Below are 24,032 nucleotides of genomic sequence, written 5' to 3'. Positions count from 1 at the left end.
GTGACCTTCTATTAAATATGAGAAGACCTGACTTATCACAAAGGCAAATTGTGCTTAAATATGGTCATGATATCCAAGGATCTCTGAGCAGAGCACCTAAAAGTAAAATTCTGCTATCACTTTTTAGGATTAATCAATGCGAAAACATTTTGGAACCAAAGTTGGAACTCATCAGCCAAATTCAGTCCTACGTAGGTCAGCCTCTGATATTAGCCAGACACAAAAGACTGCGCAAATCTTGATGCCAACTGCAACATGCAGGATGGCTGGTTTTATCACAGTGGGCAGTTGTCACAGGAGAATTTTAAAATATCATCTGAATATCATTGATGCTGGAACACAAAGAAACAATGTACTGAGATTACTGCAGTTACACAATCAGTTTCCATTTTAGCATCCCATGTTTCATTGCCCCAATGAGTGTTTTGTTGTGCCCTTGATGAAGAGCGCTCTGCAGCAAAGGGCAACAGTCCAACGGGAAAGCACAAAAGCAGTATTCAGAGGGAACAAACAGGGAGGATTTTGGCATCGGATATAAAGTTAAAATAGAATTTCACACTATTGCAGGTGATTTTATTAACAACACGCTGCTGACATAGCTATAAAAAGCTGTAACAGCTGAACTCAAGTGTTTAACCTCTATTTACATTTTGATGAATACCACTGTGCAGCTACAGCACTTAGTGTCCTCTCTCAAATCCCCCCCAAAAAAGAACTTAGTGCCTCACAGTATTCTCATGCACACTATGAGGGAATGCATCACGTCCCTGCTTTGATATTAAGGCTTGCATAGTGGTTTATTCAGGCTCAGTGTTTGGCTCTAAACAGCCAAACCATTAACTAATAACCTGTAAAATAAATAAAGGTTAGGTTTCCCTTTCTTTTGGGATAAAGCTGTTTAATTATGCTGTGGAAATGTTATGAAGCTGATGATGAACAGCCTGAGATGGGGAACTTCAACAATGTATTTTTTTCATTAGCAAAGCCCAACTGAGTTAGGAAGACAGAAAGAACATGTCATCACTCCTGCAGCACGTTGAAGAACAAGAAACACACATGGCAATGGCAGTGAGCGAAAAACGCTCTCCGCTGTGGTTACGCTTATCAAAGTTTTAATACAATATCTGTAGTGCAAAAATGCAAAACTGGCCAACACATCTAATCTGAGGAAACAAGGTCAAACACAAAACATATCTAAAAGCTGAAGAGTAGGAAAACATCTCTGTCCCTATAGTTTCTCCAAATCTTTGTACATTTCCTCAGATCCATTTAAACAGTTTCAGCCATCAGCAATTTCCTGACATATGTGAGTCCTCATTAATGCTATGATTTTGATTCCTTATATTGAGATGATTATTGTTATTCTGTCACTGTTAGGTTCAAAAACTGGCAAAAGAGTAGCCTGAAAGGCACAGCAGGTATCCACGGTGCTGAACAGGCTGGTTCACTTTAGTTGTGCTATGTCGACACGGCATGTAGGTGCATTTCTAGGTAGGGTTATACCATAGAGTTTAGAGGGGTCTGCGGTTACAATGCAGCAACGACAGATTTCTCACTGAAGCATAACACCCCAAAAGATGTTGAACCCATGCATGATGATGACTTTTAGTGAGACATCAAACAGATATCACACTTATTTCATGGTGCTGGTTAACATTTTAACTTTGCATTTTTACTAGCATTAGTAATAGAGCAGGGCGATATGACCAAAAATATTTATCACGATATACATTTGAAAATTTGCGATAACGATATAACTGACAATATAATTGACACTAGACAAAATACTTTACAACTCCACAACTTTATTAGTGCAAAAAACCCCATCAATGTATTTTCACTTAAACAAGCAGCTGTTTTTTATGTGCATTAAAGTTATATAAAAATGTAACAGTGCAAATTCCTTGCTGACAGTTTAACCAAAAGGCATTTCCAGTGGAAATTGGCCAACATATCCTCAGCATAACCATGTATAATATCCACAAAACTTAAAAGAGGTTATACACACAATATGGTAATATTATGTTGAAGCACAATACGTATCACTCCGCGAGGCGCCTGCCTAATATAGCCGTAATGCTCCGACAATCCATCAAGCGGTGTGGCTTCGTAGCTTAGCAAAGTCGTACTAAAACATTTGACAGATTTTCGAGCGCCATGTACCACATAAAATCGTTTCGAGGTCAGTAAACACAACCAGAATTCATACATAAGGATTATAAGGCGCACTGTCGATTTTCAGAAAAATAAAAGGATTGATTTTAAGTGTGCCGTATTTTCCAAACAACACTGTAATAACGACGGCCCGCTAGCATGCTCTACCAAAAATAGTGCTTTGTTGTGTATCTGACAGACGAAAGCTAAACCAGTGCCACCACTGAAGTTGCAGCATTTTTACAAACCAATTCTGGTTCATCCGTTTCATTCAACGATCCGCTTTCGCCGCCATGCTTTTTCCGACGTCTTATTCTGCATCGCCGCCATGTGCATATGTAAACATAGGCACTGCGCATGCGTGTTTTACCCATATTCTATTGCGATATTTCATTTTCCTATCGTTGCCCAAAATTACAGCGGTATTACCGTGAACGGTATGATATAGCCCAGCCCTAATTAGTAATTTAAGGTCTCACAGTGGTTTCGCCACCAACCCCTGATGGTGAAGGCCCACCCCTATTTTCACACCTTGGCTGTTAATGATGAAACATTAATAGTAGGTCAAGGGCTACCTCCAAAGGGGACACATCCACTAGAGTTTAAATACCTGTCCACCTTACGTTTTTAGAAAAAAAGAAGCCTCTTTGATGAGAGGTGAAATGTCTTTACAAACCTAAAGAAGCCGATTACATTTCTGTTTCAACCACTTGAGATGAGCATTTTTTTTATTTTTTTATTTTTTTTTTATTTATTTATTTATTTTTACACAGACTGAAATGAAATTTCTTGCTAGCATGCCGTTTATGTTAAACAAACACATTACACAACATGTATGTCTGAAACCTTAGTATGTGATCATGCTGCTTAATATTATAGCATTCAAATAATGTGACAGTGACGTCAACGTTAGAGACATTGTAGAGAGCAACCAAACAGCTGGTGCGGTTTGCAAGATGTAAATATCTAACAAAAATATTTCAATTAAGACTTGGACTAATTTTGTATCATAAAATTTAGACCTAATTACTTCAAAATTAGTCCCAAAAGAAAGGTACTGTTGGGTACTTAAATCCATGTTTAGGTACCAGTTCAGAAATGGAAACTACCCAACACAAGTCAGCATATCTCACTAGACACAACTGTGACAAACACGTGCACAATTTAAAACAAACAAAAAAAAAAATTAATGGACTTCAAAACATTTAAAAAAAAACAACAACATTTGATTATTAATCATTTATCTATTATTTGTGGTAGGCTGGGGATACAGTATTCATCAGTAAGATGATGTAATTCATTTTTAAGGCCAACATACAGGAAAAAGACCAAAATTTAAACCTTACTCTTGTCCAGTGGTCCAGACTGAACATATGAGCAGGGCAGTTCTGTGCCCCAGGCAGCATGTGTGACAGGCACACTATAAGGACACATCGCCATTGTCAACATGGAACAATCATCATGATGGTAGAAACACTGGGAGTCCCCAAATATATTTACATCAACTCCTTAAGAACCCTTTACACTAATACTTGGGCTTTTGATGCCCATCAACACTTCACAGAAATAAAGCTTAGCGGAAAGACACGAAAACAAACTGAGGCAAGGCATGCAGGTCAGGTGACCTCTGAAGTGACAGATTAGTCCTCAACTTCTATCCTGAGACCCTAGATGTGCAATTATCTTGGCAATGCTCCAGAAGCCCATTTGAACCTAGACATAGGTTTTTTTTGTTGTTTTTTTAAAAAAAACAAAACAAAAAAAACCATACAAATTAATATTTTTCCCCAGCAGTCCATGTCTTACAGCTTAACATTTGATGATAAAGTAGAGCTGAGTGATATAAGATTTTTTTTATATCACGATATGCTTTTTTCATTTCAGGCGATAACGATATAGATCACGATATAAGCCAAATAACTATATTTGTAAGATTTAAATGTGCCATTGCTCACAAGTAAAATGTGAAATAATCAGCAGCTTGTTTTGATTTAAATATTTATTTCCCATAATAAGTTCAATAGGGCAGATGTACTTAAAATGAGGCTTCAGTTTAGGGAAAATAAAGGCAAATATTACAAACTACACAAAAGGTAGCCGCTAAAGAATTTAAGTTTCAAAATAGAACAAACAAAACAGACTACTAAATTGTCAGTTCCACTTAGAAACAAAATATTAATTCTAAAAATAAATCTTAGTTTATTTTACAGAAGAAGAGACAAAATTGACTAACTTATTTTATATTGCTTTGGAAGCGCTGTCTGAGAAATGTTTATGTCCAGGGAGTTGGTAACGAGGATCCATTACCTTAATTAGCTGCTTGAATCCTTAATTGTCGACCGTGTTTATTGGTAGCATGTCTTTAGCAAGACAGTAAGCTATGGCATTCGTTATGTTGCTATGTCTCTTAGCTTTTTTGTCATATGGTAAGACGCGACTCAATCAACTGTTGCTGCTTCGCAGGGATTCCCCTGGTTGTTTTCGACGACGAATTAGCGCTTTCAGTCAGAGATTTAGCGTGCTCTAGTGGGTGGCACTGCTTCAGGTGATAAAAAAGGTTTGTTGTATTTGCAGACTTTGTGGGAACATGCTTTCGGCACAATTTACAGTGCGTTACTCTGTTTTTTGTCAAACTTTAAATAGCCGAAATACTTCCACACTACGGAACTTCTCTGGCCTTTCCTTTCAACAATCTCTCCGGCATTGCAACCGTCATCTGTGTTCTCTTCGGTAACCTGGTCACCCAAGCTCTCGGTTGATTTTTCTCTAGTAGGCACACTCATTTCATCCATTACCCGGCCGCACTTCGGCTGGCTGCTTCCCAAACAAATACACATGTGCGGCTTGGCACTTGAGCTGTACGTAACAAGTTACGTGACGTGACGCTGCGGCTGTGATTGGTTCGGCTCTGTGCTGCTTAATTTGTATTGGCTATTCATTTTTTTATAAGAGAGGAAGAGAGAGAGCGATGAGGTCTATCGCAATAGTTTCATTTTTCTATCGAGAAAAAGTTATTTTGCAATACATATCGTTATCGTTCTATCGCTCAGCTCTATGATAAAGTTATTTTTAGTTAAATAAAGAAGAAAAAAAATCTTCTTAGGATTAAGACTGGTGTGGTAAAATTACCAATTGATAACACAAACTGAACTGACGTAACCTTTAGACCATGGCTATTCAACTAAGAAGTTAGTTGGGCCAGATTTTCAAACCGAGGAATTTATCTGGGCCAGATATTTTTTTGCAGCCAGTAAGCAGCAGATCATGATAAATTTCAAACCCACACAACTGTATTGAAAAACAAGTAAATTTTTTTTATTCCTTTTTCCCCTGTAAATCTGGTGACCTCTCACAAATGCACACCAAAAGGTCCATGGGGAACTATAACTAAACTATTTTTTTTGCACATTTGAAATAATAATAATAAAAAAAACATTTTGAACCCATCTCCTGCTATAGATATTACATCAGTTTTCCTCAGGTCATCTAACAGCATTTCAAACTCGTCTGACGCCAGAACTTCAACTCTACGAACTGTCTGACAGGGGGTACGTTTTTAATAGCAGATGTCACACTTACTTTAATTTTTTCGTCACTTTTCACCGCATCCACCATGGCCAGCATGCAGTATTTCACTGTTTCAGAATCTTTGAAAGGCTTTTTCTTCTTCGCCAAGAAGCAAACACGAAGGAAAGCTGCTGCAACTCTCTCTTGGACTGTACAGGACCCTCACCATGGTAGTACAACTCCGGTTGTAAGATTATTAAACTCGCAGTTAAACTGTACTTTTGCAGCCCTCTCCTGAGATTGCTCTGGAAAGTTTGTGTAGATAGTCTGGTGTTTGTCATTGTGGTGCCTTCGTAAATACAGCAACACACTCACTGCAAATTAAACACATTGGTTTGGCATTTGGATTTGGCAGTAAAATGAATAAGTATTTGTCAGTCCAGGCAGGGTTCATTGTCAATTTTGCGCTTTTGGACTGAGAAAGACATGCTGTTGTCGCATCATATATTATGATGATTGTTTAATATGTTTACATCATGGTGCATTGTGGGTCAAATATTGCTAGGCTAGGAATTTTTAATTTTTTGCGTTTTCTCTGTGTTTCTGCTAGGACCACAGGCAGGGCCACTCGCAGGTTGCTTCTGGGCCGCATTTGGCCCGCGGGCCGCCATTTGAATAGGCTTGCTTTAGACGCTCCACCAAAAAAGACATCTCCCTTATATGAGTAGTAATAATAATTTCTACTCATGCATATTTCATTTTACATGGGATGCTTTCTGGGGGTTGAGACTGCTTTAAAAGAATTCCTCCTTTCATGACAGGTTTTGAAAGAATTTCAGTCTAAGAATTGTTCAGAGAACCAGCTAATAATTCACAGTGGGAAGAGACAGTAAAAGCTTTTGAGTCTGCACATCTGCAGGTGCTCATTTATAATGAGCCCAGCATTAACTTTTACTGCTTAGGACTGCATTCCTGCCCATTATACAAGTAACACAGTCTTTACAATAAAGATAAAAACAAAGGGAAAGACATAAGAAGGCCTTCTTTTCAATACACTAAAATATATTACTTTGAGTTTCATTTGCTTGAACATGTGCAGAATGTGAAATATGTGGGGAGGGGAAAACAAAAAAAGACCAAAGAACAGAAGTGAGAGTTAACTGAAGTCTGTTAATGCATGACAGGAGTGATGCCAGGTAGGTCACACTGCTGTTGCTGAACTGGTTGGATAGGATAGTACTGTGCTGAAAGTACAATGCGATTTAAGAACAAGCCACCACATTTGTTTAGACTGCACATTAACATAATGTGGGCATAAATATGACCTCATGGCAGCCACAAGGCAGCTGAAGGAATCTCAGGAATAGTTTTAACTTAAACTACAAACCACAAACATGAGTAATGCGGAAAAATTTATCCTCACACTAGTAATGTTTTTTCTGCAAGTACATAAGGAGGGCTGAAATTTGGTGCATTTTAATTCAAAGCATTTCTGATTCCTTATAACTTCATAAATTGAGCAGGTGAGGGTGAGGTAGGATATTTTCACAGGACACACCTGTAGAAAAAAAGACTTGTAGTGTTGTTTTTTTGAACAACAGGTGGATAGTAGCTACTTGTTAAATAAGCATGTTTTCCTATGTGTGATTAATTAGATTCTACAGACCGTGCCTGAAAGAACTCAATAATAAACAAAGTAAACAAACAAACAAGAAAGCCTCTTCTCTTAAAAAAACAAAACCCTGCACTACAGTTTAGGGTTTGCAGAATTGCATCTGAACAAACAACAAAACATCTGGAACGATGGCCTTCCCACAGATGAGATCAAAGTGGAGATGCCTGCCCATGTGTCACAGGACCACATTTGATGAAAACCAAGCACAGCATATCAGCACAAATATCTCATACCAACTATCAGCATGGAGGCAGAAGGGTGATGATTTGGGCTTGTTTTTCCAGCTACAGGACCTGGTCACCTTGCAGTCACAGAGTTGACCATGAACTCCCCTGTGTACCAAACGATTCTACTATAAGGAGCAGGAGATCTGTTGATCTGTTTGACAACTAAAACTTGGCTGAAACTGGCTCAAGTAACAGAAGCCTGGTCCCAGGCCCAGCAGTAAATCTACAAAAGAATGGCCAAATCATTTTCCGTATAACTACGTTATTGCTGCTAAAGGATGTTCTACAAGCAACTGAATCATGAGATAATTGGTTTTTGACAGGACTGCATAGAGTACAGTGAGAACTTTTTCACAACTGTATACATTTATTTAATTTGCAGTACAAGTCAACATTTATCATTCTTCATTTAGAAGCAAAGTAGAATTGTGGTTTGTTAAAGTATGAACCATTTTGTTCTTTTTCAAATAATAAGTACTTTGTTAGATTTCACTTTGTGGTTTGCTAGAAGGGTGGATTTGTGTGTACTGTGATCAAAGAGAAAGAGGGAAAAAGCAACTTGCCTCAGAGTCAAAGGAATGGATAATGGTGCAAATGTAGCCACCAGGGTTAGCTTTATTTATTATATACTAATGATTTTCACTCAGTGTGCTGTATTAAGGAAAATGACCTTGGGAAAGTCACATGATAAGTAGATGTGAAGTTTCCCCTTTTAGTAATTAAGGTCCAAACAAAGTCTCTAATAAACAAGTACACTATACTGGCATAAGTGATCACACACTAAAGTGTAATCAAGCATTATATTAATAGGGCGAGCAATCAGAACAGTACAGGAAGCTGAATGCTCTATCACCAGAAGAATGCTAGTAAGTAACAGCTGAGGCTAACGGGTCTGTTTACAAAATGTATGCATGTTAATCAGCCATCATTCAGTTATTTGAGATCGTTCTGAGCTCGACTGTGAAAGTTGGCTGCTGAATTCTGTTTGTATTTGTATTTATGAACGCAACTTTTATTGGTTGTCGACTTCAGGTCCAAACCAGTAAAATAAACTATCCATTTAACAAGTTCTGTTTATCAGTTTATTACAAGTACATTAAATACTAAAACCAGTGCCCAGTGTTGATTTAAAATTGAGACAAGAACTAAAACTGCTAAGCCAGAACTCCTCTGTCCACAAATGAGAGGCTTGGTTCTATTTTAATCTTTACACTGCCGCACTGTTTCCAGCCCGTAACAGACAAAGTGCCTTCTTACTACCTCTTTACGACCTCTGGGTTATTCTGAAATTTGAGCATGTACTACAGCTGCTGAGAAAGCTGAATGTCAGATGATCTGGCCGAAGGAGGTTAGGGCTGTGCACAGAGAAAGGGTGAACAAAACAGGCAGCGCATTCCCTTTTCTGCCTCAGCTGCTAAACTACAACACATCTTGGTGTTCTTTCATGTCACTCTAAAGGGCCCCAGATACAGTTGCTTTTAAGACAATGAGAAGCTAACACAATATGCTAGAGTGTGTGATGTTTTCAGGAGGGGAGGTGTGCACTACTGGTTCTGACTAGTGGAAATGTTCTGTGTGGTTTAGAGGGAGCTCCCTGGATAGAGCGTGCAGGAGGAAGCACGTTCACAACCAGTGAATGCAGAATCTGCACACTCTTTGCACATCAACTCAAACCACAATCACAGATTTTTCAGTGGGGAACTGGTAGGTTTAAACCTACCCAATGTCTGATAGGCCTGCATCAGACATCTGCATTCTCACAAATGCAGTGTATAACTTTTCACAAGCCTTTAAGTACCTTTTTTAAAAAAAATAAAACTGGCCTTTGATTACTATACACAGTCATGTAAAAAGAAGTAAGTACTGGAGAGTTCTGAGCTCTTGCTCGGACAGAAAAAAGTCTTCCTTGCACTCTAGTAAGACTATAAAGAGGGGAAATTGATGATGTATTTCCCCTCTTTCTCTATTTCCCCAAGATGTATGATGTAAGTCTAAATAGCGTATCAACACAACTTGCTCCATTTTACTGAGTGAACTTTGAGTACAGTCTTGTGTTTTTTTTTAGTGTAGTCCTTGCTGTTACCATCAGCAGCTCCTCTGAAGTCCGTGGCTGATAAAACCAGTAAGGCGCTACATAAATGCATTTCTGTTCTATGATGAAAGATTGATTCTTCTGGCAGATGGCTTAATCACTTTACCAATGTGAGATAATGTGCCTCGCCTTTAAAACAAGTAGCTTTAACTACAGAGGGTAAGCAAACACACACACACACACACACACACACACACACACACACACACACACACACACACACACAGTACTAGGATGAACTAGCATGATAAGTGAAATCCACAATGAGTAGCCAACTACTGAGCTTAAGCCAAGTTTACTGTTTGACTCAGGACATCTGTGAGGCATCTAAAACTAATCTTATACTTATAAGGATGAATGCATACAAATATGCATTTTTATAAATTCATTCATTTTCTACTTCATTTCCATTTAGTTTAATTGAGTTTCAACAGTGGATTTTCTTATGTGCTCAGTTTAGTTTCTACTGGATGCTTGTTTTTATTTTAATAATACAGACTTGTTTGGGGGGCTTTACTGATTACAGATAACAAAACAAGCATAACACTTAAGACTCACGGTCTCATTTATAGTAAATATAAGCACCAATACCTTTTTGTTTGATGCACTGACAAATATGTCAGAACATTTTTTTTTCCCTTTTAGTTTCCGTACTGGGTCTGCAGCTTTCACTTTAGTTTTACTTCTCTTTTTTCCCAAAATATATACCTTTTTCAATATATGGTTTCCATATGTGGTTATAATATGATTTCTAATATTTTATTTATATTTTTATTTATAATAGAGAAGGGTATTTGTCTGTAGTAAAATTTGGGAAGTTCAGATCAAATATTACAATAAAATACTTTTTTTTTTTTTTTAAACTTCATCATATGCTGAAACCCACTTCTCGGGAAATAATTTAACCAAAGCTGTCTGATGCTGGTTGTGTTGACAAATTTGACCATCACTTACATTTCCTGTACCATTTTTAAGTTAGATTAACTAAAAACATACATAACTAACTTAACTTACTAAAGTAATTTGAAATTCTATTTTTTGTTTGGTATTTAGCACAATATTGCACATCACATGTTGAAATAAAAAAAATAAAACAATGAAATCCTAACCTACCAGGGGCAACAATTATAGCAACAACTGATACCTCAGTCAAACACACAGATTTGTCCCTTTGTTTCCTAGGAAATTATTTATCGATTTGTTATCCGCTGGCAGATATGATGGAAACTGCCTGTGTGGGACAACTGTCAATCGATGGGGGTTAACAGAGTCCACTCCCCCCCCACCCCCCTTGTTTAATGTAACATTTACATGAACATCCAATCCAACATCTTAATATTTGCTGATGTTTAGAAAAAAAAGGTTTGGGAAAATGTCTGAGATTGTTGATGCTACAGGAGGTTCTACAAGATTTTATCCTACACATGAAGATCAAACCACATTTTATCAATACTGAACAAAGAAATATCGGTCATTGCAAAGGTCTCACCCATCCACTTCTACCAACTATTTGGGTGCAAGTTGTGGGTGCAGCAACCTAAGCGCAGACACCCAGACCTCGCTCTCCCTAACCACCTCCTCCAGGGACACGAAACTATTCCTAAGCCAGCTGAGAGATGTACAGTCTTAGCTGTATCCTGGGTCTGTCCCAAGATGTCCTCCTAGTGGGCCATGAACCAAACACCTCATCTATGATCCATCCTGGTCAGATGCCTGTACCATCTCAATGGATTCCTTTGATTGTGGAGGAGTAGCTGATCTCTACTATTACTCTGGCCCGCTAACAAATGACCAAGCTCCTCGCCTTATCTATAAGAGCCCAGACATCCTTCAGAGGAAGCTCATTTTCTGTGCTAGTATCCTAAGCAATCTAGAGGAGAGGAAAACATATGGACACAACCTTATAATAAACTAAGGGTCAATTACAGCACAGAACATTTAATACTTAAAAGCTACTATAATTTAGCGCATGCCTTAAAAAAAAAAAAAAAGAAGAAAAGTCTGGGTACAGCCCATTTGCCTCAATTACACACATTTTCCTCACTTAAAGTTTAGCATCTTAGGATGGGTTCGCCAAAGTGAAGTTTTTACACACTGTAATTACAAATTCAAAGCTTATGCAAAGATGCAGCACTGTGTCATAAAAGTCTATTAGCTGAGAGTCTTCCATAAAATGTTGATTTTCAAGACAACAATGACAATCAGACAAGGACAAGCTTACTGCTGCTGTTTTCTTCCATTTCTCCATTTTTAAAAAATGTTTTTAAAGACATTTAAAAATAAATAAATAAAACAAAACAGGAGAGGGCTGGGAAAATCTGAAAATATGTTACTACAACTTGTTGCCAGCTATCAACTGCACTCTGCCTCCTTCTGTTTGCTCTTCTGAACAAACAGTTCTCAAAGATCCTCCAAGCAACTGTACTCTCATAAATAAAGCTAGGCAAAATTTTGCTTCCCATTTGGTGTGAACACACCTTTAGTCACTTCCATTAAAGATACAAAAACAAGACAAAAGGAAACAATTAGGCCTGTGCAATGTGAGGCAAATCTGCAATATGGGATAACAGTTGTTCAGTACTGCAATCATGAACCGATCAGCTATACAATTCCTATAACTTTTAGCTTTTGCAATTTGTTTATTGTGCAAAATACAATTTAGAGAAGATTAGACTGATGAATATTTTCACAGATAAAAAGTCCGTCTCCTTCTGCTGGCTTTTTGTGATGCCAGCACATATGGATGAGCTGCAAATTTGATTTTAGAGCCATGTATGATGACTTCTTGTTTCACATTTTAACCAAACATGTACTGTGGAAAAAGCTAATTTCCAGGGCTGATAAATGAAACAATAAAAAAAAAACTATACACTCATCTTCTTTTAAAATAATACGGCAGACATAGAAAGTGAGAAACAGATGCACTGCACAACAGATTTTTCCATGTAGGAACAAGCCATGGACCCCTGTGACTGTGCCACATTTAAGTTGCTGACAGAAAGCCCCACACCACCCAAACGTAAAGTCAGATCTAGTTAGGAACCAAGGCTCGGCTGAAAATTTCACTCCAAGGACAGAAATATCAACCTAAATGTAGCAGCATGTATTTGGAAAGTAAAACATTTCCCTGGCTTGCTCTCAAGGCTTCTGGCTGCCATGGCAACAATGTTGGTCTGTGAATGACTCATCTTTTCAGTGTCTATCACACAACAGGAGCTGCAAGCACTCCAGCCTCTCCACTGCAGGAGGGAAGAAGCATCTTTGCAGGCTACTATCTTTTAGCACCTGATAAAGCTGGCTGCAAAAATTTCCATTCTTAGAGTTACTCCAGAAACCAGAAATAGTGCAGATAAAACCATTGTGACTCATTAAAAGTAGGTGCAGTTTGTGCAAAATGATGTAAGGATTTCTATGTTGTCCCAATTAAAAACATTTTTTTTTCTGCATGTTAACACTGTACTTGTGATTTTTGGCTTTCAGGCAACTGAATAAACCAACACTCTTATTCAATTAAAGATAGTTCGAGGTTGACTGGCAAAAATGATAATTTCATAAACACCTCAATGTACAGTATACTGACAGCTCTTCTAGTGTACTGAGCCTATATGTAACCACAACACAGACTCTGTTCTGTAAATGAATCATGACTCACACAACTGAGTGCTACCAGGCAACAGATGGCTAATCAATAAGTGTAAACATGCTAGAAAAATTGTGGTTACTCTTGCAAACTTCCTCAAGTTGCATGTATGAGCAGAAATGGGAGTGTTTGGGTGATATTTATTAATCTGGCCATGATGCCTTAATATGCACGAGTAGTACTTAAAGTGCTCAGAAGATTGGTAAAGAAAAATTACAGTTCAGTGGGGTTCACTGAACCACCCCCTATTTGTCTCATTTACTCATCGCTGTTCTTATTTTTGAATGTAGCTAACCAGGCACACCTTCCTTTTCCCCATTTATCTACTGGGTGCTAGTCATCCTCAATGCTACAGTCTCTAATATTGTCTTCTTGGACTGCAGCTGGAGCTACTACTCCTTGATCTGATCTGGAAATTTGCTGCAAGGAGAAGGGTCACTCACAAAGGATGTGGATGACTTTAAAATATATAAAAAGTATAAAAACAAAAAGACAAACAAACAACAAAAAACACAAAGTAAAAATTCATACAAATATTTTGTCCTAAAAATATATTTTCCTGTTGTTTCTGGTTCCGACTGACAAACTGAAGGACAAGCATGCTCCGTGGCAAACTGGCAGTAAGCATGCCCTGAAAAATCTTCCTTTCTGACACTTAATGTTTTATTCAGTCTCACCCAAACCGAGTCCATGAACTCAGTGGAGAGTGGGCCATTTTCCTATAAATTTTGGAACTTAGGACCTAAAATCCTTTTTTAAGACCACAGGTTATTGCCCTGTCATGCTCATCAAAAGAGGGAGCTTTGAGGCACAGTGTTGGTTTCACATTTTAGATCTGACGGCTATGCCCATCTTCTAGAATGTCTATGTGAGTGGTGTTTGTGCAGCTTGTTATAGCACGATGTCACAAAAGTAGTCAAATATATTTCCTAGTAAAAAATTGAAATGTACTCTTGTTTGAAGTGCTAGAACCTGCAGCCAGTAGAGAACTGATTCATGTGCTGCCATGCCGAGCTCACAGAGGGCAGGACCACCACCTGAAATCAAAGTCTGTCTAAAAGCCCCTGGAGAGACAAGCAAATATAATGCTCCATAATTTGCCTGTGACAACATACTTGGAAATTAAAATGTTTGCATGCATTATTTAGACTGCTTCTACCTACTTTCAACCACACATACACACACATGCAGAAATGCCCCAAAGAAACACTGTAATTGGTTAGTCTCAGAGTCACATGGTGCTGCACTGACGAAGTATACACAATATTAGCAAAACGGCTGATGGGTTTAAATACAATTATTGACAAGCTGTTAACATAAGCATTAAATATACTGGCATTATATTTCACAAGTTCAATAATTCCTGATTTCTGTAGCAATACAATTTTTTAAGATCCCGCAGCATTTGCTGACCCACTTAAATAAAGAAGGTAACTTCACACTTTGAGTACATCGTGTGCTTAAGTCCTTCCCAATAAATAATTGAAACACTAACGCTTATTAGAAAGGAAAAGTGTGCTTGTAGAAACTCTTTATACTCATTTTCCTACAAAATACAAATAGAAATAAGATTTTGGGGGAGGCAAAGCAGGGCACAATAACCCAAATGAGCAGGTCAAACATCTGCAAATCCATTATGGAAAGGGGGAAAAAAAGAATAATTAAAAAAAAAGATTTTCTCATCTATCTGCCAGCAGTTGCCACCAACATGAGGCACAAATCACCCTCCAGCTTTCAGTGGAAGAACGCTGGATAATTTGCCTGTCACTTCCACCCTTGTCAAACCAGCATCTGTCATGTTGTTTCAAGTCAGTTTGTGCACATTGCTGTGGTGCAGTGCTCAAATTTGGAGGAAAAAAAATTCACACCAAATGTCTCAAATCCTTCCCAAAGCCCCCATCTTTTTGATCATCTGCTTTCCAGATGCACCATAACAATAAAATATATTTTCAAAATCTACAAAGCCTTTTTTGCTGTTGTACAACTATAGTCAGCATTAATACCAACACATTTTATTGCCAGCATTTAAGAAGTTGCATCATGTTGAAAAGTTGCAACTACATGATCAGGCAAGTCTGCCCCTTCCTGTAGTATCGACAAAAAAATGATCATTTGATATGACTTGCTGAAGTTATAAGTGAAAGAAACTTGACAATTAAAATCCTGTCATCAGTTCTTTGATCACAACAACAGTGATAATTTCTCATATCACCATTATAAAGCTCATTAACTCGTCATTAACTGTCTGTATTTATATAAGTCAGACAATTTCCTGCACAAAGTAAATGTACACATTGTTATGGATGAAACTCACTCTGCAACCAAGTGTGTGTATGCAAGTAGGATTTGTTTTACCTGCCGGTTAAAGGTAAACAACCAACAAGTAGGGCTGGGCCATATTATACTGTTCACTGTTTTTTGTAAAACATGCAAGCAGGGCGTCGTTATTGCCACATTTGTCGGACTAGGGTGTTCATAAATCTGGGAGTAATCTGGGTCCAAAACTCAGTCCTCTTCAGGTCCCAAAGTCAAAACGAACACTGCGGCATACTGAGAGTTAAAAACTGTCTAAATTCTTTCATCTTTAATAAAACGATCAGCATTGCTGCTTTACCAAGTGTAACAATTAAGTTTAACATCCAGGCATCCATGAAAACAGAATTTATTACATTTAACGGACTTAGAAGTTAGCAGGAAGTTAGCTCACTAGTTTTGCTAGTTACCTGAGCATGATATAGCATGTTCTGACTGAGAGATTTCTGAAAAAAATTAAACTTACAGCTCTGCTATCACTTCCAACATAAATGAAGACAGAAAACTAAACAGCAATGATGTTTGTAGGGTTACTGAAGTTGGGCTAGGTGGTATATAATGATGTGCTACGTGATCGCTAGCGACATAGCTTTGTTAGCATAACATAAACAGTGAAGCTGCAGGATGAACGCTAACACTTTTCCACTCGATAAAAGTTAACATGCGGGTTCCTGATGGTTAGAGACAAATGCAATCGCATGACAGGATGCTGTAAACGGACCAAACTTCAGTCAGGAGAACAACTAAGATAATCCATCCACACTACGAAGTTAGTCATTAATATACTGCAACAACATGGGAATAGAGCAGCTGTGACAGAATACAGCATTAATGAATCAATGGTACAGAAGTGGAGGAAGCAAGAAGAATGAGTTGAATAAAGTTTGATTTATCTGATTGCTTTGTTTCGCTTAATGTGCCTTATAATCCCATGCACCTTATGGTTCGAAATACACGTATTTGACTTTTTTTATTTGGCACACTGCAGTTTAATGTTGCAAAGCACCTCTTTTTAACTTCAGTGCATATTATACATGGTTATGCTCAGGATATGTCAGCCCATTTCTACTGGAAATGTTTTTTGGTTAAACTTTCAGCAAGGAATTTGCATTTGCACTGTTAAATTTTTATATGAGAAAAATTACACAGATGTGTGTGTGTATAAATCTTTTGCAGTATTCTACATTTGTATTGACTGTACCCAGGTAGCAAAGTGACTCTGGATCAGATCTGCCTCAGAGTTCTTCTTTGCCATCTGTGTGGGCTGTGAGTCCACTGTTCACCTCAGCTGTCAATGCTAGGTGAGAAGTGTCCATGTCCATTTTGTTTACTTTGGAGGAGGTTGTTATATCAATAAGTCGCAACAAGTGTCTGCAACAATACTGGTAACAAATAAGGATGTTTATGTTTCGTGTTAATTCAGGAGGCTTGAGGTGAAAAAGAAGAGGATCGCATTATTCAGAGGCAGTTGTGTTTCTATCATATATACAAATTAGATGCACACTAATCACATATATGATTCCACTCTGTAAATCCAATGAGCATATTCTGACATGCTACAAAACAACATGATACTATACAGGATAACTCGCCGGGTTGTTGATAATATGGGTTTACCACAAGCTTTTGACACAGAAGAAATCATGGATAAAAGCTCAGCTTGGTATCAAAATGTAGGTAAAACAACTAGCCCTTGTTATATGCTATAACTTGTTTTGATCAGCCTCTAAACTACATGGTACTATAGCCCAAGAACATTTACCCAAAATGCAGTTTTTCAAGTTTGCTTCAGTGAAACATCAGGAAACAGAGCAAACATCCATGTTACCAGTGCTTGCTTCTGTTACCCCGTGTCACAGATATTACATCGGTCCATTGGCATTGCTATATATTGACTTCAGATTGTGAGTTAATGTAAAATTGATTTGCTTGCAATTTGTAAATGTAAATGTATTTTTAGTTGCAAGAATTTCATATGTGTACTCCTTGTATATAAAGCCTTTTAAATCAGACCTATGCATTTTGAGGGCCTATAGTTTCCATATTATAAAAAGGTAAAACTTTGGTATATTTAGTAAAGCCTTAAATTTACCATACAATATAAATACACACCTAATTCTGAAGGGGTCCAGTGAGAACACTTCCTAAAAAACAACATTGCAAAGTCTACACAAGTATAGTGCTACAACTGGTAGACATGTAACATAACAAACACAACCAGGCCTCCACCCCACATGCCTGTCTCCACCTAAAACACACAGACAACAGACTCCAGGAGGTTTTATACCAGCCTCCCGTGTTTCAACCAAGCAGTGTCACATTTCGCTTGATGATCACATTTTGCTGTCTTGCATTATCTCCTGCGCAGTCAGAGGCTGTGCTTGCTGGCTGTCACTGACATGAGAAGGAGACAAGTACAAAACAAACGTCATAGCATGTAACAGGTGGTTCTTGCCTTCTCTGGTCCTTTCAGCCTTGTGAAGCATCACAGGAGACAAACTGCAGCACTGAGCTTTAAATATTGAGCTTGGTTCAGTAAAGTATGGGAGTGTGTATGGGACTCCCTGCCTCATCCTTATTTGTTAAGTATTGCAGCAATTCTGCCTCTAGAAAAAGAGTTATATTTCAGTATGTTTGGACTAGGAATCCCTTTACAATAGCTCACTATGTAAACTTCAGCTTTGACAAAGTTATCTTCTCTATTAAGAGCCTGTACCATTAACAATAATACAGAAGACAACAGAAGCAAACATTTTATGGCTTAGCGGTGTCAAAGCTGTCCAAAAACTATGCTCCAATATTAATTTTAAAACATGCATAATAAAACCACTCAAATATGCATTTCCCCTCATCAGGTCTAATCACAGGGGAGCTTTTAGATACAAGCTGCAACCATTAAGCTCACATATACAGTATAATTAGTTTCTGTTAACTGTTATTTACACACAAAACAGCCTAGAAGAGTTGGTGCCATCAGACAACTGTTATGGCTCACTAACATTTACCTTTACTTGTTCAGCCAATATCCACCCACTTACGTCCACTCATTAAGCTACGCTAAATCATTCACCCGTCTCCTTGCACTGATAGCTGTGTGTCTGAAGCAGAGCTGCACCTAGCCCTATGCCACATAGCTGGTCTGACTTTAACAACACAATATTGCTCACAGATAAGTTGGGTCTTACAACTTTTCAGGTGGTTATCCAGATTCCCTTTCTGTGTCCTTTGGGTGACAGTCACTGGTTGTGGGAGGAAGTTGATTCTTAATTTTCTCAAGTAAATTTTAACCTACTGATTTCGTAATCAAAACTAAAATATTTACTGACAACCACACAGTCTGTAGTGCCAAACTGCTGTCACTTATTTGTTGGGTTGCACAGAGATATCATCTCAATATCTGTATTGGCCAGGAACATCCTTGCTTACCAATTGGTATATCAAATAGGATGGTATTTACCTTAACAATCCTTGGGAAATATTCATGCTCTCTCTATAAATGGCACAGACACAATTCAAAACTTACCACAGACTACACTTCTCTCCAACCAGATTACATAAATCATTCAAAAGCACTTCACCGCTGTGTGTGAAATGTCCAATTGAGCAATGAAATCCATCTCCTCAGTTTGTGTAGTGCAACAGATTACAGATTTTGGGGGGGTTCATGTATTTGAGCTACTTATCAAGGCTTTTACCAGGGTGCTTCCTTTTGCCCCTCTTACAGCACTATTTGGCGTGGTTGATTTGAATAGTGCGAGGTGTCGTTGTGAAGCTCAGGCTTTATAGACAATGTTAGCAAGAAAAATTGTGCTATAATCTTAAAAGTCTGAGATATATCCAACTTTCCAGTTTGGTGGCTGAAGGAATTAGAAAATGTGCTATACCCGTGTCAAACAAAGCAGGTCTCCTTCAGAAAATCTGGCTACCAGTCATCAGCTTGATTGAAAAACTGAATCTTTATTGTTTTTATAAATTAGAATATAAAATGTCCTACTGTAATATGAACCCCTGCAACACACAATAATAAAGTTAATTTAGTCTGTAAGGTTCTGGTGTTATTCTTTTTATATTTTTAATAATTTGAAAACTTATAAACAGATATTTTAAATTATTATATTTGTTTATCAAATGGGCAGAGATAACAGGGAAAAAACATAAAATTCTGTTAAGTCAGGCAAGACAAACTCTTACCCATCAAAGAATTGGTTGGGAAGCGCATCTGTAACCGGAAGGTCGCCGGTTCGATCCCTGGGCTCTCTGTCCTGGTCGTTGTGTCCCTGGGCAAGACACTTTACTCTACCGCCTACTGGTGTTGGCCAGAGGGGCCGATGACGCGATATGGCAGCCTCGCTTCTGTCAGTCTGCCCCAGGGCAGCTGTGGCTACGACTGTAGCTTGTCTCCACCACTGTCTTAATGTGACAGTGAATGAATAGTGGAATTGCAAAGCGCTTTGGGTGCCTTGAAAAGCGCTATGTAAATGCAATCCATTATTATTATTATTGTTATTATTCTGAACCAGCTGCCTATAAGCTTGAAAATGCAATGCATGAAGGTAACTGGACTTCTTTAGGTTTGTGAGGACAAAAGGGTTATTGACCCACTATTGATCATGTGAGTCAACGTGATGCTCAGAATCAGCATCAAAGGGGATAGTCCCCACTAGGGGTTAATTACCCAGGACTCTCCACCAGTTGTTTTAGAACTGAAGAAGCCTCTTGGATGGAAGCCGAAACCTCTTCACAAACCTAAAGAAGTCAAGATGCCTTCTTTTTCAAACCCTCAAGACGTGGCCTGGTTGACTGAGACCCTACACAGACCGTGCTTGCCAAAAAATAAAATAAAACGGTAGAGTGATGAAGAGCTGTACTGGCTGGACTTTAAAAAAAGGAAACTATTTTTTTGTGTGCGTACAAGACAAGGAATAAACACTAAAATCGTGACAAATCAAAAACTTATATCAAAGCCAAATTATATTTTCCAATCAGTGCATAAGGTGTAGAGACACTGATCCTTCAAAACACCTTGACGCAAATACATAAATCCTTCTTAGCCACTAGAACAACATGGCTCTGGGGATGTGCATTTGTCATTACACAACATCCAGCAAGGACAAAACAAAAAACAAAACAATGGGTCAAGAGATGTTAATATAACTACTGACAAAACTGTCCAAGAATACAAAACCAATGTAACATGCTTTGGCACAGAGCCTTTTCAAACACCCTTTGGTCAACTCTTACAAGCTGCTTGCAAGTGTTAATAGGTGTGCTTCATTTTTTGGCAGGTTTCTGCATACAGGCCAGCTTTAAAATGTGTAATGCATTTCTGGCTGCATGCACAGTGTACCTGCAGTGGATCCGGCAGTGTACACACACACACAGCGGTCATGACAGGCAGACTATTTTAAGCGGCGGACCCCTTCATCCTCTTACCTTTGAGCTGCGGCAGCGGGGAGAGCTCGACCGGAGCGGTGTGAGTGCGATACTGAGAGGAGCCCTGGGATTTTCTCTGCTTCTGTGCCTTCCTCATGGACTTCCTCGTAAACCCATCCACTTTCTCTGATGCGGAGATGGCCGACATTTTGATGCATAAAATAAAAAAAAAATAAAAAAAACTACCTTGACACTTTTTGCACTGTATCTCCTAGGTCATACGAAAAGCTTCCTTCCCCTTTTCACATCAGAAGGTTTGTGTTATTTTTGTATGATCCAACATGGTCGGTCGGTACGGAGGTTAAGCTGTGCCCAAAGACTGCATCATTATCTTGCTCTATGAAATACAGAGGAGGGGGGACAGTCTTCAAAATACGAAAAAATACGAATTTAGTCACACGACACCGCCCACACTACACAGCACGGAGCGACCAACACGACAAGAATAAGCTCCTAAATTTCTGACATTCTTTTTACTGCTGCATTGTGATCGAAAAACGTCTACCTGTTGCAAAACATAAGAGAGGCATTGCCGGATTGAAGCTGTCTACAGTAGACCTAAGCTGACAGTTAGCTAGCCTGCTAAAATTAGCTGACGGTTACAACAATTTGCACCGCTGCTGAGGGGGGGAAAAGTTACCAAAGAAAGTTGCCCCGTTAATTTTTTGCAGCTCTTCGGTAAAACACAAAGTCCGCGTCTCCGAGCACTGGTTTAATCCTAGACAGAATTCTGCTGAGTGTGTTTTTGAGAGAAAAAAATTTATCCGCGATCGATGAAGTTAAATTTCGCTCGTCGACTCATTTAGCGTTTGAAAGTTAGCCTCATCCACCTAAGAGAAACTTCACCCTTCGCCACACTTCCGAATGAATCGTGTGAGACTGTTTCGCTAGCACGACCTCGATAAAGACCGAGTATTGTCAAAAACAGCAAATTACTGGATGTCGAGCTGAGGCAGCCAGCCGTAAACACTCCCAGCGAAGCCGCTCCGTCACTGTGTGTCTGTGAGCTTGACTGTGGAGCGCTGACGGGGGCACGTCACTGATTGACGCTGCTAACAGCCAATCAGAGGCGAAAATTTCAAAAAACTGGAACTTTTTAAACCAATCGAGCCGCGCAAAAAGCGGGACTTGAACATGTGACAGTGTGAAAACAAATAGGTGATGCGGTACAGGCAGTGGCGTTAAACAAAAACTGACACACGTCTCGTAGCAATACATTCAAAAATAATAATAAGATAATATAATAAGAGTTCCATTTTTCGCCGTGTGTTTCTTTGCGCTTTTTAAAGAAGTATCCCACTTATACTTTCTGTTTTTAGCCACAGATTGTTTTAGGATTAAAAAAAGGAGATCCTGAGATATTGCATTTGAAAAAAAAAAAACCTCCGATAACAAAGAGACTGAAGAAGTCACTTGGATGAGTGATGAAACATTTCTCCCACCGAAAACTTATTAAAAGATTTAAGTGTATATTTGAGCCTGTATGTACGCTCCTGACCCCGGAGAGAAAATCCAAAATGAATTCAAACATGTGCACCCTGGTCATTAAAGATGTTTGCTGTTCAGTCATTCCACCCTGGAAAACTGATAACTGTATGTTATTCAGGAATTCACACACGCTTTGGGCCTGCCTGTATCACTCCCTAAACTTGATGCCTTCCGCATTACATACTGTGTGTGTGTTTATAAAATACAGGTATAAACCCTAAAATAAGGGCCTTTCCACAGGAAATTGGGTTTCTATTTTAGCACATTTACTTTGTCTGTAATAGAGACAAGAAGAAAGCTTTCTTTTTATCACTACACTTACATCAAAAGTAACATAAAAGAAATCTAGAATAATGTATTCTAAAATCCTAAATTATGAAAAAGAGTGCCATAGAGCTAAGTCCTGAAACCTTTGGCCTAATTCTAAATATGGATTGTATAAAGATGTTAATAATTAACATCCTTAATGTTAATTATTGTCATTTAACTTTTTTTTTTTTATCTATTTAGATGAATTTTGTAGTAGATGTTTACCTTTTTTTCCCCCTATTAATATTTGCTATTATAATGGAAATGGAACAGTAAGTGTTAACAAGATTTTCATTAGACAGGAGTCTATGCTGCCCCTCACTGTTTCCACAGGAATTTAGAGGGTAAGTAGTGGTCTCAAGTAGTGCTACCAATCAATTGCACTTCATAAAGTGAAGCATTTAGAAATACCAACATCTTCCCAGGAGTGGACGTCACAGCAAAGTCACTCCAAGGTCAGACTCTACAATGCTCAAGAAAACTACACATTCACCTAGAGCTACATCTCAGGTCCCAGTTAGCATGCTAAATGTTAAAGTTCATGGCAGTACAATTAGTGCTACCATACCAGGAGAAAACATAGTAGCAGAGCTTAGGGTTGCAAAATTACATCTGACCAAACTTCAAGCCTTTTGGAAAATGTCTTCTGGATGGACAAGACCAAAGTGCAGAGGTTTATCCATAATGCACAGCATCATGTTTTGAGAAAAGCAAACACGCCATATCAGGACAAACATCTCCTACCAACTATCAACGGCCATGGCGGAGTGGGGGGTGATTTGGGCTTATTTTGCAACCACAGGACCTGGGCACCTTGAAGTCATTAGGTCAACCACAAACTCCTTTGTAAATCAAGTATTATAGAGTCGAGTGTGAAGCCATCTGTCTCACTGCTAACGTTTTGCCAAAATTGTGATATGTAACAGGAGCACAGCGGCATATCTACAGCAATGGCTGGAAAAAGAAATGAATCAAGGTGTTGCAATGGCCCAGTCAAAGTCTAGACTTCAATCCGACTGAAATGCTGTGCATAAATTTTGCCCACAAACCTCAATGAACTGAAGTGACACAGTTAAGAAGAGCGTGCAAAAATTCCTCCAGTGATCTGAGAGACTGAAAGTCATACAGAAGTCAAATATTTAAGTAACTACCATCAAATACCAGTATACCAGCTTTTTTCTTTAATAACTTACT

The 24,032-nt window shown here is 38.5% G+C and overlaps 1 protein-coding gene across 1 annotated transcript in view; it reads right to left on the bottom strand.

Annotated features, from left to right (window-relative positions):
• Positions 1-22,051, bottom strand: part of ppp2r5a (protein phosphatase 2, regulatory subunit B', alpha isoform) — a 57,515-nt gene extending 35,464 nt beyond the window's left edge. Inside the window, exons 1-2 of the mRNA XM_035908438.2 lie at positions 21,978-22,051; positions 21,042-21,378 (exon numbers count right to left, since the gene is read on the bottom strand). Of these exons, the coding sequence (XP_035764331.1) occupies positions 21,042-21,189 (148 nt within the window). The 5' untranslated portion in view covers positions 21,190-21,378; positions 21,978-22,051. The remainder of the gene's footprint in view (positions 1-21,041; positions 21,379-21,977) is intronic.
• Positions 22,052-24,032: the final 1,981 nt, after the last annotated feature.

This window comes from Neolamprologus brichardi, chromosome 15, assembly GCF_056152115.1.
Source record: "Neolamprologus brichardi isolate AB-2024 chromosome 15, ASM5615211v1, whole genome shotgun sequence".
NCBI classification, from domain to species: domain Eukaryota; kingdom Metazoa; phylum Chordata; class Actinopteri; order Cichliformes; family Cichlidae; genus Neolamprologus; species Neolamprologus brichardi.
Note: the sequence above shows the minus strand (reverse complement) of the source record. Positions and strands in the feature narration are given on the sequence as shown.